This window comes from Balaenoptera borealis (genome assembly GCF_965194805.1).
Source record: "Balaenoptera borealis genome assembly, chromosome: 19".
Taxonomy (NCBI): Eukaryota; Metazoa; Chordata; class Mammalia; order Artiodactyla; family Balaenopteridae; genus Balaenoptera; species Balaenoptera borealis.
The window spans coordinates 35,182,585-35,199,554 of NC_138878.1; the positions used below are offsets into that span (position 1 = coordinate 35,182,585).

Below are 16,970 nucleotides of genomic sequence, written 5' to 3' on the forward strand. Positions count from 1 at the left end.
GAAGCAGACACAAGAACCTAGCCATACCTAAAATAAGAGCTACAGCAAAGCTCAAGGAAAATGCCACAGAAACACACTGGAAGGAGAAATTAATTCCAGTCTTGGAGACTTTGCTAAAGAGGTGACATTGACCTAAGTTATAAAATTAAAGTATGACTTAGAAGGAAAAAAAGAAAAAGGCAATTCTAGAATACAGTAACAGCATGAGCAGGAAAACAAAAATAAATTTCATTAAAGATTTTGAAAGTACTCAGTATACTTGGGGAGTAGAAAGCAGGGCTGGGAATGAACTGCATGAAGACATGTCCTGGGTGATGCAGCTAGGAAGTGACGCTGAGGCCCAGTGATGAGAGAGATTGTGGACCATAGGCTAAGGACATTTGGAAGGGCCTGAAATAAAATCCCAGAGAAGTTACATAGGTGCCATTTTTATTTACTATATTAAAGAGAAGACAAAGGTTGGTATGGGGGTATGAGGGGTTGTTTAATGGGTATAGAGTTTCAGGTTTACAAGATGGAAAGAGGCTTATTCTCTGGTTAAGATTCTGTACTCAAGGGTATGTATAGGGCACAGCAGAGAGCAGAAGATAAAAAGATTAAACAATGGATTAAGTGAAAGACTCATAAATGAGCTGATTAAAAATTGGAGAGCTGTCATTTATGTCCAAGATGTAGATATAAACAAAGACTTCGCTGCTTAGTGATGGGAAGCCATTATCCGTTGCTCTGACTTTCAAAGTGCAGTGTTGCATGAACTCGTGGTCCAGCATCTGTGCTGTCAGAATTAAGCCACTTGTGCTGTCTACGTGAAAACAATCTGTGCTGTTGTAAGTATCCTGGACAATTTGATAATGTACTATTTTATTGTCTTCTGAATCTGCATCAGTAGAGAGAGACAACTTGTGAAACAGCTGTCCCAATGAGAGATGTTTCTGATAATATACAGCACAGTGCAACATCCCTGGCTCCCCTCCCCAACCCTGCTCTCAGGACATGGAAGCAAAATGTATGTCCTTCAAGCAGAAGGCTAGATGTTTATTTTCTGGGGAAACTGAAGAGCAGAGGAGAAAAATATCTCCAGATATTGGCACCTGGGTTTCCCCAGCAAAAAGGGCCTTTGCCACCGGACTACCTTACAAGTAAATTCATCATGACAACGATCCTTGTTCCCTAACACGCAGCTTCCAATGAACTTTTTATTCTTTCACTCTTAAAAATGAAGGGCTAGCTAAAGATTACCAGACATCTGACAAATGTCTCCAACATGAAAGACTGAGCCCCCCAAAACAGAGAAAAAAAACCTTAAAGAGATAATGTAGAAAGGAAACATTTCCAAAGCTCTCTAGTTAATGTTCTCAGAAGGATAAGACAAAATATAATACCCAGGAAAAAAAAGGACAAGATACTATGAAAGGGAAAATTAAAAACATGATAGCCAAAACACAAAACTCAACAGAGGAGCTACATGATAAATAACAAAGAAATTGCCCCATGAAGCATTACAAAAAGGACAAAACAATAAAAAATAAGGGGAAAAGATAAAAACTTAGGTAAAAATCAATCAAGTATGCAAAATATTAGGTTGGCCAAAAAGTTCGTTTCTGTAACATCTTATGGAAAAACCCGAATGAACTTTGTGGCCAAGCCAATACAAGCACCATTGAATGATTATGTAAACATGCCATTTACCATATTACTTACATAGGTCCCTCTTTATAAATTTTCCTCTTTCTTACTCAATATTGAGTATCTACTACATAAAAGACTATGGAATGATCACAACTTTTTAAAGGAAATAAGTCGATAATGGACTACAATTTGAATAGTTTATGTTAAAGGTCATAAAAGGATATTAAAAAAGAAAAGTATCATTTCTGGTCTGAGTGATTCTGCAGAACTGGTCTTTAAAGTTTGGTAAGACTTCAAAGCCCAGTGATGTTGAAAGAAGGGAAGCTACTCCAGGCAGAGGAAACGGAGCGAGCAGAAAGGGGCAGAACCTCACAAAGCTGAGAACACAGTAAGTAATCTGTATTGGCTGAAGCAGAAAGAATGTTTAGTAGGAGATAACAGTGGGCAGAGAGGCTGCTATGGTTATAGGGAACCACAAAGGGCTTCTGTTATTTAGGAGCTATGAAAATAATGCTGTAAAATTCTGAATGGAACAAGGATTATCTCCAGGTTGGATGTCACTGTGTGGTAGAGAACAGAGCACTGGACCAGGGAGTCAAAGAACCTCAGATTATACAGCAGGTCACTTCACCACTCTGGACCCCAGCTTCCTCAAATGCAAAACTGAGGTCAGAGATGATCTCTTAAAGTCTGAAATTCTGGTGGGAAACCACTGCAATTGCTCAAGCATCAGATTGGAGGGATCAGATAAATGGGGTGATGACAATAGGAACGGGAAGGTAGACAGAGAATAAAACCTTCAGACAAAAACCTTCCACAGAATATAATTAAGAAACATAGCTGTATCTGTGGATTAATTGTGCTGGAAACAGAAACACTGAAATTCAGAAGACTACCTGTAGACGATCAACATGAACTTTGACTCCTCCAACCACTCCTTTCTTAAAAGCTGCCAGCATATCTAATATGGGATTGAATCGGCTACCTCTGAAAAATATAAACAGATAAACAAAATGTGCATATTAACAACAGAATGAGAAATTAATAATCTAGTACTAAGTACCCTTTACATACGCAAAACACTCTGTCACACGCTGAGATGGCTATAAAAATACAAGGAGGCCCTGCTTCCAAAGGGTTCACACTGTTAACGGTGACGAGATGCATGCACCTCAACTCTTTCATCCACCTACCTTATATTGTCTTCCCGGATAAGAACAAGGAAAAGTGGATGTCCATGCATCTTCCAGTATTGCTTAATAAACTGTAGTGCATTCTATTAAAACATAAGAATGAGGCAGGATGTAATGGCACAGTATCTGAGCTGATCAGGATGTTTAACCATTAGTGGCAAAGAGCCAACAAAACTCTTCTATATCAAGATAATTCACAATCAAACCCTGGATAAGACAGACTACTTAGGGGTAGAAATGTTCTAATACATACAAGTTAAGCTAGAAACCATTTTGATTTTAAACTTCGTTCTTAAAAATAGTCAGATCACACATGTTTTAAGGCTGCACCCCCCCCCTTTTTTTTGAGGCCTAATAAACACAGTTCGAGAAAGGTCCCAGGGAAGGAAAATCAACCCAGGGTTATCATCCAGAAGATTAATTCTCACTCTACGTTACTGTAGATTTATATTACAGCAGGTAGAAGAAATTGGGGTGAATCTATACAGACCATTGGAAACATGAAGAGTTCTTTATTTGACTCAATTTCTATTATCATTATCATCATCATCATCATCATCATCATCCCATCAAAGACATACATAACACTTCACTACGTGGCAGGCACTATTCTGAGGGCTTTGCATATATGAACTCCTAATCCTCAGGACAGCCCTATTCAGTTATACAGATGAGAAAACAGGGACACAGAAAAGTTAACTAACTTGCCCAAGATCACAGAGCTGGTAAACAGTAGAGTCAAGATTTTAACAAATGAAATCTGGCTCCAGACTTCATGCTCTGGGCCATGGCCCTAAGCTTTTCTACTCTGCAAATGGAAAAGGGAGTGGAGGAGATTTTAACTGAGTGGGTATAATGAGTTAGGTGAGGTTTTACTTGAAATTCTTCATAGATAAAATCACTTTGGTAACTCAACTTTTGTTCAAAAAGGAATAAACTTACTGTCGTATGAACATGGTTTCCAAAGCAGTTCCCCCTCTCCTTTTACAACTACAGTATATATCCTTTCATTCCATTTGTAGAAGGTAGACAAGTAAAGTCATACAACTTTATATAAAACAGAATACATCTATTATTCTAATGCTGCAAGTAATTTAACTCCCCAAAGTTATGCAGATGTTGTTTTACTTTCATATTTGATACTGTATTAACCCAGTATCATAGACCCAGGAACACTTAATTTAACAACATACGATAGAAATCACTAGAAACAATGTCATCCCGTTTCAATTCAAAGGTGTTCTGAAGCTACCTTTATGTCATCTATCAACAGTAAAACATCTTGAGACATGTAGAAATCACTTAGGTCAAAGATGATAGGGTAACAAACCACAGTCTTTCCTAGAATGCGATAAATCTGTAAGGGATAAATTTAAAAAAAAAAAGAAAAAAATATAAATAAATAAATAAATAAATAAATAAATAAATAAAACAGACCACAGGCAAAGGTACAGTACTACAAGTCCTAATAAAAATTAAAACTGATGTTTAATTCTGAATAAGCAAACAAAATAATCTTATAAAATCTATATAATATTAAGGAGGTACAGCTTCTTGATTGACTCAGTATGCTAATAAAGTAGTCCACCTCTACTATAAGGGAAAAAGCCTCCGTTTGAGTGAATACTACTGTAATCAGGTGTCTTACAAGGCTCAGAAATAATAGAGCAGTGAGATGCTTATCTATTTTTAGAAGAGTTCGTGGTATCACACAAAACTAATTATTGATATTTACTTGTAGAAAATAACAATTCAGATAATTAGCCCAAGTATATGATGAAGTGTGAGAATGGATGCATAACAGGTCAAACATCGTTCCCGTCTGTGGTATTACAATCTGAACACGGCTCTACAAGGAAATTTCATGAGCACCTTTGATGTACCGAGGCAGCCAATGGGCCTATCTGGCCTTCCGCAGAGTCCTAATTTTTCATTGATCCCCAGATGGAAATAAGCCTGTAAGACACAAATGTGTAAATCAGAGCCAGACAAAAATTCATGCTTTTCCTTTTTTGCCCCCTTGACTAGTGCCCTGCTAATTTCTGATTTCTCCAGAGAAAAAGAGGCCAGGGAAACTTGATTCAATGGACTTGAAGGAAAACAAGCCAGCTAATGACATCAACTTAGATTTTGGGGCACTGGGAGATTCGAGAGCAAAACTTTTGCAGATCCATTTAGCAACACTCTAAAATTTGACATTGTTCTTACACTGCCATGTCATGAATTTATAACTTGCATGGCTCTATCTGATTCATACAAGCACACAGAGAAACAAATGCTTCCTCTGTGATAAAAATTTTGGCTCTTTAAAGTTTTAAAAAACAGGGCCACATAACTTCTACCAGATTCCCACCTTCAAGTATTTCCCACCAACATGGAAATGTCTTTACTGATTTTTCCGATTATATGAATTTTATGAAAAATTTAATCCATATGCTACAAGTGAATGGTCCTGTTACTCTCGTAACCCCTTAGGCAACAACCATTTCACTTTGGTATGTGTTAAAAGGAGTGTAATTTATTGTGTGATCCCTAAGAAACACCAGAAGCATAAAATAGGGTTACAGATTTTTAACAGTGCATAGATAAATACCCATATCACACACACACATATATGTATATATATTTACATAAATGGGTTCATATACTATATAATCTGGTGTTCCATTTTTTTAAACTTAATATTGTTTTTCTACAAAGTAAAAACAGATAAACTTGGAATGAACTAGGAGTTAATCAGTGCCAGAGCCGAGCACTTAATCCAATCAAGAAGTCTCCCTACCCTATTTAACATGGATCCCCTGATGAAGGTAGCTCCCAATTTTTTGTTATTTCAAAACTAATTCTGTAACCAACTTTGGACAGTATACTGTTACTTCTGCAGGATAATTTCTTAGACTTGATGGATCAAAGAGAATATACATTCTCTTTCAAACATACTGCCAGGTTGGTCACCCTCCAGAAATAATGGACCAATTACATCGACATTAACGTGCATAGGCCATTTTCGTCATTCTCTTGAGTCACAATGACATTTCATTTTAGTTTTAAACAACTGTATTCAAATATTTTGTGGTGGACCATTTTCCCATATATTTAATAGCTATTTGTATGTTCTATGCACTTTTTCCTTTTTTCCCCTGTCTACTGGGCATTTGCCATTCTTTTTCATTTGTAAAAGATCTTGGTATGTTAAGAATATTACCGTTTTATCAAATATTTTACTCAATTTGCTCATCTTCAATGTTGTTATGAAATGTGAGAATGACTGCATAGTAGTTCAAACATCACTTCAGCATTTGGTATTTCAATCTAAACATTTTTCTGCTAGGAAATTTCACAAGCACCTTTGATGTGCCAGTTGTTTATGCTACCTTCAACTATATTTAGTTAAATCTGTCAATCACTTCCTTAATCGCTTTTTGGCACTAGTGTTACTCTAAGAATGGACTTCCCCTCACAACAGTTGTAAACTGTTCTATTTTTTTTTTTTTAGTGATTTTATATCTAAATCATTAAAAAAATATTTAAATCTTTAATCTGTCTGGAAGTTATTTTTGTATCTGATGAGAGGTAGAAATCTAACCTAATGGAAAATCAAACCAACTGTCTCTACACAATCTACTGATTATCATTTGAACTGATTTCAAATATCAACCTCAACGTATACAAAATTAATGTCATCACCAGAGCTCTCTGTTCATTCTGCCATGGTGCACACATGTATGTCAGAGTTAGCTCTGTCTCCTTCTCCTTCTGCATTGAATGTTCCTAGAAAATAGCACCCCCTGAGTTGGCACTGTGCCTAGCATTCAACTGGTGCTCAGGAAATACTTGATGAATGAATGAGGGAGCAAGTGAATGTCCTCCTGAGCCACATGTGCTGTGCATATTAATTCTGGAACAGCAGTGGTTTTAGACAAAGTCCACTGGCTAGAAAAAGTACTCTATTAGCATTATATAGCATTGTTTAGCTACACTGAAACTACAGTGCACAGCACTAGATGGAGACCACTTTCCCTTAAATTAATATTTATGTCTAAACTACTTTAGATTTCTTCTTTTAGGCAAATGATATTAATCAACCATGCACAAGTTAAAATGTACTTATCTAGGTAGATTTAAAGGAAATCTTTAAATACTACTCTATTACAGTAAAAGCATTTTCTTTAACTTTCTGAACCATGGTAGAGGTCTATGACAATTAAGTCATCAGATGCAGAATGTTCCCTGAATTCTAGGGTACAGATAATACCGTCCCTACACATTCACACCATTTAATGCACTGAAACACATAGCAGGGACCAAACCACCTGGAAGTACAGAAATACTTCATTCTAGATCTGCACTGTATTCAGATCTCCCATGAGGCAAATCAAACCACAGTTACCACATTATGAAACATTAACCACACACAGTGAAAGCCTTGCCCTCAGCTGTCTGCCCTCACACCCTCTTCAGTGGGCTGAAGGAGGGTGCAACTTCTCAGAAGAGAATAAGCAGCCATTGGCATAAGAGTATGTGTATTAACTAAGATTTGAGGGAACATTTTCACTTTTAAAAGGTAGACTATAAGAAGCAGTGTAGTCGGCAGTATATCTTAGAGGGCGAATCCCAAAATGCAGCTAGCTTGAAACACAGAGGCTGTAGCCACAGAGAATTTTCCATCCTGACACGTGCACAGAGAAGCTGGGCTCCTGGTCACAAATCTGTCTTTTCAGCCACAACACACACCCAAATTGTAAATCATGCGTTAATGCCATTTTTAAAACAACAAAGTATAAAATAAGTCAGGACCTGTTATAAGTCTTCACTTTGTAACAGAATGCTTCCTACCACCTCTGTGACTCCTCAGCACCTTGTACTAACATCTATCATAGCACTGATCAAAGTGGATTGTCATTAACTATTTTTTCTGTCATCCCAACAGACCCAGAGGTCACCGACTGAGAACAGGGACAGAGTCATTTTATCTGTGTGCCCCACACAGTACTCTGCACAGAGCAGGTGTTACTGATGAATGAATGAATAAAATGCCACATTCAAGTTATTTGGAGCCATGTTGGTCTTTTAAATCTTGACTGAATGTTGTCTGGTAGAGTACAGATGCTACCAGAAAGAGGTGCTAATATACATTAGGCCTGAAGAAACAGATTCAGGTTAATTTGTTTTGAAAGCATGTTTGTCAAAGAATAATAACCTTTGTTACCATTCTCTGGAGCTTTCAGTGAGAGGCCATGAAAGTGTATCAGCAAATACAGCCTGCACCTGAATGATAAGTGCACAGTGTTACAACCTTAGATTTTCTCCTCCTCTCCTTGCCTTGTGGATCCTTACTTCCCTCTTGGCCTCATTTAGCCTCTTCTACAATGAAATAAATCTAGCTTTCCATCATTTACTTCTTAGTGTGATTTTAAAGTGTTACCTACTCCAGGGTTCCTTGCATTTTTAGCCATGTCTCTTTAATCGAGGGGGAGAAAAGAGCTCTAATTTGTTAAGGACTTTTGAAGAGCTGGTGCTCTGGGTGACCTAACACCCAGGTTCTGGTTTTGTTGCCAATGCATGAGGTCCAGTCTGATTAGCAACAACTCTGGGGCCTTGCATTTTCCCTGCAATGTGCACCTCACTTCTCTGAGCTTTTATTCTTTGTTGTAACATCAAGGTTTTAATCAAAAACATTTTTATCAACTTAACTGACTTAATCTTGATCACTTGAGAGAGACTATTCTAAACATTTCCACCAAACACTGCGGACTTTGTTCCTGTACTGTTTTTAATGATTACCAAATAAAAACAGTGGTTTAAAAATAATTAGTGGAGATCAACAATTTCCCATCCCTAATGAGCAGTAATATTCCTAAACTCAGGTATATGCTGCAGGGCAGTGCATACAAAAGGCCTCAGAAGTCATCTTTTAATCCAATCCAATAGGTATGTAACTGCATCAAAGATAAATTCAGATGTCACTTTATAACTATTTTGAGACCTAGCAAACCAAAGAGGGTAGGAATTACTTCAGACTCCAAATAGTAAGGCAAGAGAAAAAGGGAACTAGTTATTACCAATAATATTTAGGTGAGAAGATTTCTTTGATAGTTAATAAAAGGGAAAATAAATCAAATGTAAAGGTTAATTTTATACACCACTACTAAAATTAAGGCTGATTTGTTATTTAAGTGGTCAGTCCAGGTTAGTAATAGACTTTAGCAAGAAGCAGAAATCAACAAGACCTATGAATATAATGCACACACAATGCAGTTGTGTTTCAGTAACAGTGTCCGATAAAGTGGGTCTCTCAGCTTAATCAGAAAGACTTTGGATCAATGACCCTATCTTAGAATTGGATTTTTAAATATACTTCTTGACAATAAACTAAGTCTAATCATCATGCTCTAGTACCTACACAAAGGAGACAGTAAAGAAGCAGAATCACTTACTTTCACAAGCTCCTGCTGGGCCCAGATCTGAATGGGTTCTACCTGTTGAGGAGTTTGAGTCTGAATACCATATGTGTTGAGGAAAACTTGAAGGCTAAAAAACACAGGGAAAAAAAGAGACATTTTCAGTAATGCATTTATATGGACAATGGTGAAGGAGGAGGAGAAAAGGGGAAAGACTATGCTAGTTTGGAGCACATTATTCATTTGTTAATGTCAGCAATATGTCATCTGCACTGGAATCCAGAGCCCTCTTGGGTTCTTCACAAAGCATCAGCTGTGAGCTTTGGGGGCTGGCAGAGAGGTAAGCACTAACTTGGGGGATCCCCATAATCTGTTTGCATTAATTTCTCAAAACTACACACCAGGCAACACTGGCACTGGTCACAGACTTTAATTAATATTAACACCAACTAAAACAAAATTATTTTTAAACATGAAAAGAATGTTATTCTGGCACTTAAAGTGACATTAGTGACATCCTTGAAACCCTGTGAAGGGGTCTATGAAGTTAATTTCTACCACCACACTCAATATTATAAGCCTAAAGCAATCAGCCCCCTTCCCTCCCCATCAAAAGAACACGCCACCCATCTGGATTTCATACCGTTGGCTTTCTGCTATGAGCGCTACATAAACAACCAAATCATTTTCCAGTGGGCCCTGTAATACAGAAAAAGGGAGGGGGGAAACATTTTAAAAGATCTGATCATCATCAACTATAATGAGAATCAAGGACAATATTAACCATCTCTAAGCAGTTCATTAAGATGATGGACACCAGCTGGCTCTAAGCAGTTGCCTCTCTTTCCTTGCTCTCCACTGCCTACTAATCAATTTGATGGTGTAGACAGAGTAATGGAACACCAAGGAATGGAAAGCCATAAATCTCACCACTACCGGAGGGGCTAGCCTGTCAGGGCTATTTTGAATGATGCATAAGAGTAGTTTGGGGACCGAGAGTCATTTTCCATCATTTAACTATGAAGGGAAGAGTGGGAACTAAAAATAAAAACCTAACTTACGTATTCTCTAAAAAAATGACTGTGAGTTAAAACTGTTCATTTGACATCTTCACCACATAAAGTTATTCCCTTTCTTGTTAGCCAATTTTCCTTTGGCACCTGATACATCAAAATAGCTTTATTCTAATATATAGCTTCTACGGTAGAGAATGAACTACCCAATTGACTATATAATTACCACTGTGTTAGTTAAATACAAGCTGTTGGGCTTAATAGTTCTAATCAAACATAGTGTTGGATATTTGCTACTTTTTGTGTGTGTGGAAAAGATTCACTATAGCATATATTATGCATTGCTAAAATGAATCCAATTTTGAGCTTGTATATAACTAATACAGAACATTAAGAAGCACCAATAAATTACAGTATTAGGAAGCTCTGAAAATTGTTATCAAATATAATTTCTTCATAGTAATGAATCCAACATTCCCAATAGTATGCTGTAAAACATTTGATTTACTATCAGTCAGTTCCTCTCTATGGTATTCAATATGCCAGTAGAATTTATGTATGATAGAAGGCAAGAAACACCGGAATACATATATCAGCAGTAAATAACATACAGTCAAAGGATGGTTCCCAGAATCATCGTGAAAATGCCATTTCAGGCAGTCTTCAATGTGATTTAAATGAATATATAAGGAAAAATATGATGGAACAACCTCACAGAAATAAATAGACATTAAAAATGCTATAAATTCTATTTTTATTAGAAAAAGACTTTAAAAGTTGATGTTACTCAAAAGGATGAGAAAAAGTAATTATTCAGAGTCTCATCAAGATTTCTAACAAATGAAAACATTAAGCTTTATTTTTCTTGGATGAAATCTCCCATTCATCAAAAGAAGTAACCTTAGAGTGGGCCATTATCTATAATCTTCAGGGCAATTAGAGTTTTTAAATAAAAAGCAAGTGAATACATATATTAGAATGCAGATGTTATTCCACTAACAATAAATAAGGCAGCTTACAGATCCTAACTGGTAAATTGGTTTCTTCTTTTTGAATCACAGGCCTGTTTAAGACAACGTTGTTTCTATTTGTATGACAGAGCACTCGGATCTAAAATGCCCACTACACATGTCGAATCATAGTGAGCATCTGATTAGGGGACTATTCGATGGTTGAAGAACACTTTCATTTGAAAAGTCAGCATTTCGGAAAGTTCCAGTTCACAAACCATCTACCATAATGAGCTCAGGCCTTTAACCCCAGCCCAAGCGGGACGCTTCACCCCATTTCCACCCACAGAAAGAATTGTGCGTGGCCAGTCCCACCCCAACAATTTTCTTCCTTTCACTGACAAAGTTGGAACTATCTTTTCTCTATTTTCATAATTTTCTTCAAATCACCAAAATTACTGTCTAAACCAATGAAGTCTCTCTGAAAACTGCCTAATAATAATTAATACCTTCTATTTCTGAATGGTATTTTCCTTAATAATATTATAATATTTTCCGCTTTTAGGTTCACAGAGTACACACGTGCACACGCACACACACACACACACACACACACACACACACACATACTCAAGCCCAGTGTGGTACTAGTGCTCTCCATTTTATAAGCATGTATGCACTCATTCATTTGACCAATAGTTAAGACATACAAGAATCCACGCTAGACCCTGATATTACAAGATGAATACAACCCAGTGCCCATCCTTGAGTTTAGTCTATTGCAATAGATAGGTAAGTTTTCAAATGTGTTTATTATCACAGAAAAGTATCCCACTGATACCTTCCTTTGCCAGTATAGATCTACCTAGTTTAAAAAATCATGGCTGAAAGACATTACATTATATGGATGTGCCATAATTTATTCAAGGCATGTTTATTTTGATAACATTTAGGTGGTTTCCAATATTTCGGAGAATCCTGAGGATTCAGGGAGAACAAAGTGTCAAGTACAGTATTTGAAACATAGTAACAATGAAGGGCACTAATATTTCCTGCAGCTGTACTTACAGTTTTCACACCTATCCTAGGGCAGCTGCTTTCTCTTCCTTGTTGAGATTTGCTGTAACATCTATGTTGCCCTAGACCCCACTGGCTTCCACCACTCTAAGACATTAGGACCATCCACCATCCCATTTTTATGACTAGTTCTTCTCCAAATAATTCCAAACATCTTTTCAAAGAAATCCTCAGATGACTTACCACCTTCCCAGTTTTCCCTCCCTTTATTTCTCAAACATAGACTACCACTATTTCCTTACCTTCCTCGTCTCTGTTAGCTCTGTACTCTGCCATCTATCTTGCTTTGCCCTTGAGATGGAAGTCCTTACCCTCTAAGTCCTTGTTCTTCTATTCGTCCCACTTCTTTCTCTTTCTCTCTCACCAAACTCATTCACTCTGGTATCTTTCATTATCACTTCTAAGCAGATGATTCCATACCTATATTTCTAGTCTTGAACTTTCTCTTGAGTTCTATCTAGTTCCCACATTTTAAACTGCTTTCTGGACATTTTCTTTTGGCTATTTTCAAAGTTAATAGGTCTAAAACTCAACTCCTTATCAACGCTACCTCTACCCCAAATAGACTCACTCTAGCTCAGAACCTCTGAACCATCTTTGACTCCTCTCTTTTACCCTCCATATCCAATTTGTCACCAAAATCCTGTTAATCCTTCCTTCATAAAATACCTTGCTTGAATCTTCTTCTCATTTCATTTCTATAGCAACATTCAGGATTGAAAAGTAACAACAATAGCAACAATCACTTTACAGAACATTGTACATTCTGTGTGTGAGGAGGCACTGATCTAAGTCCTTTAACAAACCATTATCCCCATTTTACAGGTAACAAAAATGAGGCACAGAAAGTTTAAGTAACTAATCCAAGGTCATAAAGCTAGTAAATAGCAGAGCTAGAATTCAGATCCAGGCAGTCTGACTGCAGAGTCTGTGCTCATAATCACTCACTTACTCTGCCTCTCAAAGAGTGGAAAGAGGGCAAGTTTTAGAAGTGAAATACCCACAAAACAAGTTCCACTCTTGTCACTTCCTCTCCCATGATCCTGGTTATCTAATAGGACCCTTAAACTTATCATGGACAAAACTGAACTACTGATTTCCATCCTTAAATTCACTCACCCTTAAAGTATGTCTTATCTCTCTTTTTTAAATTTTATTTTTTAATTGAAGTATAGTTGATTTACCATATTGTGTTAGTTTCAGGTGTACCACAAAGTGATTCAGTTATACATATATATATTTTTTTTCAGGTTATTTTCCATTATAGGTCTCTACAAGATATTGAATATAGTTCCCTGTGCTATACAGTAAATCTTTTTGCTTATCTATTTTATGTATAGTAGTTTGTATCTGTTAATCCCATACTCCTAATTTATCGCTCCACTCCCTCTTCCCCCTTTGGTAACCGTAAGTTTGTTTTCTGTCTGTGAGTCTACTTCTGTTTTGTATATAGAGTCATTTGTATTATTTTTTAGATTCCACATGTAAGTGATATAATATAGTATTTCTCTTTCTCTGTCTGACGTACGTCACTTAGTATGATATTCTCTAGGTCTATCCATGTTGCTGCAAATTGCAATATTTCAATCTATTTTTATGGCTGAGTGATATTCCATTGTATATATGTACCACATCTTCTTTATCCATTCATCTGTCGATGGACATTTAGGTTGCATCCATGTCTTGACTACTCTAAATAGTGCTGCAGTGAACACTGGGACACATGCATCGTTTCAAATTAGAATTCTTGTTTTTTCCAAAATATATACCCAGGAGTGGTATTGGCTGGATCATATGGTAACTCTATTTTTAGTGTTTTAAGGAACCTCCATACTGTTCTCCATACTGGCTGCACCAATTTACATTCCCACCGAGAGCGTAGGAGGGTTCCCTTTTCTCCACACCCTCTCCAGCATTTATTATTTGTAGACTTTTTGATGATGGTCATTCTCTAATAATTAGTAAAGTTGAGCATCTTTTCATGTGCCTGTTGGCCATCTGTATATCTTCTTTGGAGAAATGTCTATTCACGTCTTTTGCCCATTTTTTGGCTGGGCTGTTTGTATTTTTTTGCTATTGAGTTGTATCAGCTGTTTGTATATTTTGGAAATTAACCCCTTGTCAGCTGCATTGTTTGAAAATATTTTCTCGAATTCCATAGGTTGTCTTTTTGTTTTGTTGGAGCTTTCCTTTGCTGTGCAAAAGCTTTCAAGTTTGATTAGGTCCCATTTGTTTATTTTTGCTTTTATTTCTTTTGTTTTGTGAGACTGATTTAAGAAAATATTGCTATGATTTACGTCAGAGAATGTTTTGCCTATGTTCTCTCCTAGGAGTTTTATGGTGTAATGTTTTATATTTAGGTCTTTAAAACATTTTGAGTTTATATTTTGTATTTGGTGTGAGGGAATGTTCTAATTTCATTGATTTACATGAGGCTGTCCAGCTTTCCCAACACCACTATTTCTTATCTCTTTAAGATGCCGTACTGTGCACTCATTTGATCTGGCCAAAAATGTGTAAGTTATCCTTGATTCCTCTTTCTCCTTCAAACCTCATAACCAGTAACCACTAAAACAAACAAAAAGACAACACTTATTGAACACTGTGTAGCCATATTATTTACTGATCAAAACACCCCTATTAGGTAGGTTACTACAATTATCCTCATTTACTGAGGAGAAAACTGAGGTGCAGAGTGGTTAAAAAACTTATCTAAACATCATATAGCTAGTAAGTGGCAAAGTAGGGATCCAAATCTGGGCAATCTCATCTATCTCTTAAACATTACAGTGTACTGTCTGCCTCTCTAATGCACTGTTAACTCACCAATAAGTCCTACTGGCTCTACCTCCAAAGCACATCTCAAACACACCACTTTTCTCCAACTCCACTGCTACTACCACCCTACTCAAAGTCACCATGATCTTTCACTTGGTCAACTAACTGTTCTACCTACCTCAGTCTTACCCCACCATTCACACAGTCTATCCTGCAAACAGCAACAAGGATGGTTTTTTAAAAAAGTGTAAATCAGACCATGTCACCCCCCCCCAACATGCATACACACAGACACCCTGTTTAAAACTCTCCACTGTCTTCCTATTGCCCACAGAATAAGAACCAAACTGTTTACCACAGCCTACAAGTCCCTACATAATCAAGCTCCAGCCTACCTCTTCTTTCTCATTCTCCCTCCTCTCCTTCACCATGTTTTAGCCACACTGGGTTCTCTCCACTGAAAATGACAACTGTGTTCCTATCTCAGGGCCTCTGTACTTAACTGCACTCTTGCTTGGAATGTTTTCCCTTCAGATTGTTGCATAAGGCCCTCTTGTTATACAGGTCTCAACCATCATCACTTCCTTAGAAAGGCCTTCATTTTCTACCGTGGCCAGCCCCCCTCTATTACTTTACCTTATTTTGTCTACTTCACAGTACTTGTCATCTCCAGAAATTATTTGATATTATTTACTTATATATTCACCATTATTCATCCCCACCAGAAAACAATTCCCTGAGGACAAGCACCTTGATCTATCTATCTTGTCTATTGCCTAGAAGAATGCCTGGCACACGGTACGTGCTTACTGTCTGATGAATGACTGCCTAGGCAAGTTTCTCTATGTTCTTCTGTGCTTGTCTATAAAATGAGAATAATGTTATTTAGGAGGCCTAACACATAGGCAGAGGATCAAACAAAAGAGGGCCTATAAAAATATTTACAAACTTTGATCTGCTAAACAAATGATATTTATACTATTCTTTGTTGTGTGACTATATTAATTAACCTCTCTAAGCCTCAGCTTCTTCATTGGTAAACTGGGATAATAAAAGTGTCTACTTTATAGGGTTATGAGGATAATACATAACATATATAAGCATTTAACACAGTGTCTGGCATATAGTCTTTTTTTTCAATATAATACACATGCTTTTTTTAATTGAAGTATAGTTGATGTATAATATTATGTAAATTACAGGCGTACAATATAGTGTTTCACAATTTTTAACGGTTCTACTCCATTTACAGTAATGATAAAATATTTGGCAAATACTCTGAAGTGTTTAAAAAGCATTAGCCCTTTTATCAATCCAGTAACATGACTACAATCCTGGATCACTGTTACAGGCTTTCTGGACTTTCTGCTTCACACTTGCCTTTGCCCATCTTCTGTACTTCATGGTTAGGGAAATTTTCTTGTATCAGTGATTTTCACAAAGGAGGTGGTGAAAAAATATTTGTTGAATGAATGAAGAAATGGGAGGAAGGGTGGGCAGGTGAGTAACAGGCATATTTTTGTCATGTTTAGGATATCACTTTTATACTCCAAAACCAGTGTTTCCCAAATAAAGCCCCAACTTCCTGAGGACCTTTACAACTTCACTTCTACCTGCAGTTCCCTGTTTGTCTTAGAACACTCCACTAAAAAAATAAAAAGCAGTTCATCATATCCATCTCAAGTTTCTGTCCTCTGTCCTACACTTGGACTGTTCCTTCTGTTTCTTTCTGCTTATCCAGTTCCTGGCCCACTCTTTCAACCTAGTCTCCTCCATAAAGTCCCCCAAATATCAGGATGCCAAGACGTCTCTGTCTCTATGAGCAAGAGCAGGTGCTGTCTGCATGAGTCACTTGCCATCTCTCTGCCAGGGCTTTTTTCATGCTTATGAGTGGTCTGTATAATTACAGAGTGCACCCTTGACGGATGC

General features: G+C 37.1%; 1 protein-coding gene across 4 annotated transcripts in view; it reads right to left on the reverse strand.

Annotated features, from left to right (window-relative positions):
* Positions 1-16,970, reverse strand: part of PHKB (phosphorylase kinase regulatory subunit beta) — a 193,997-nt gene that overhangs the window by 41,142 nt on the left and 135,885 nt on the right. For all 4 annotated transcript variants that reach the window (XM_082366800.1, XM_082366799.1, XM_082366802.1 and 1 more), the window contains 6 exons: positions 9,867-9,922; positions 9,260-9,353; positions 4,695-4,778; positions 4,075-4,179; positions 2,823-2,905; positions 2,526-2,616 (listed from right to left, as the gene is read on the reverse strand). In XM_082366800.1, the coding sequence (XP_082222926.1) occupies positions 2,526-2,616; positions 2,823-2,905; positions 4,075-4,179; positions 4,695-4,778; positions 9,260-9,353; positions 9,867-9,922 (513 nt within the window). The remainder of the gene's footprint in view (positions 1-2,525; positions 2,617-2,822; positions 2,906-4,074; positions 4,180-4,694; positions 4,779-9,259; positions 9,354-9,866; positions 9,923-16,970) is intronic.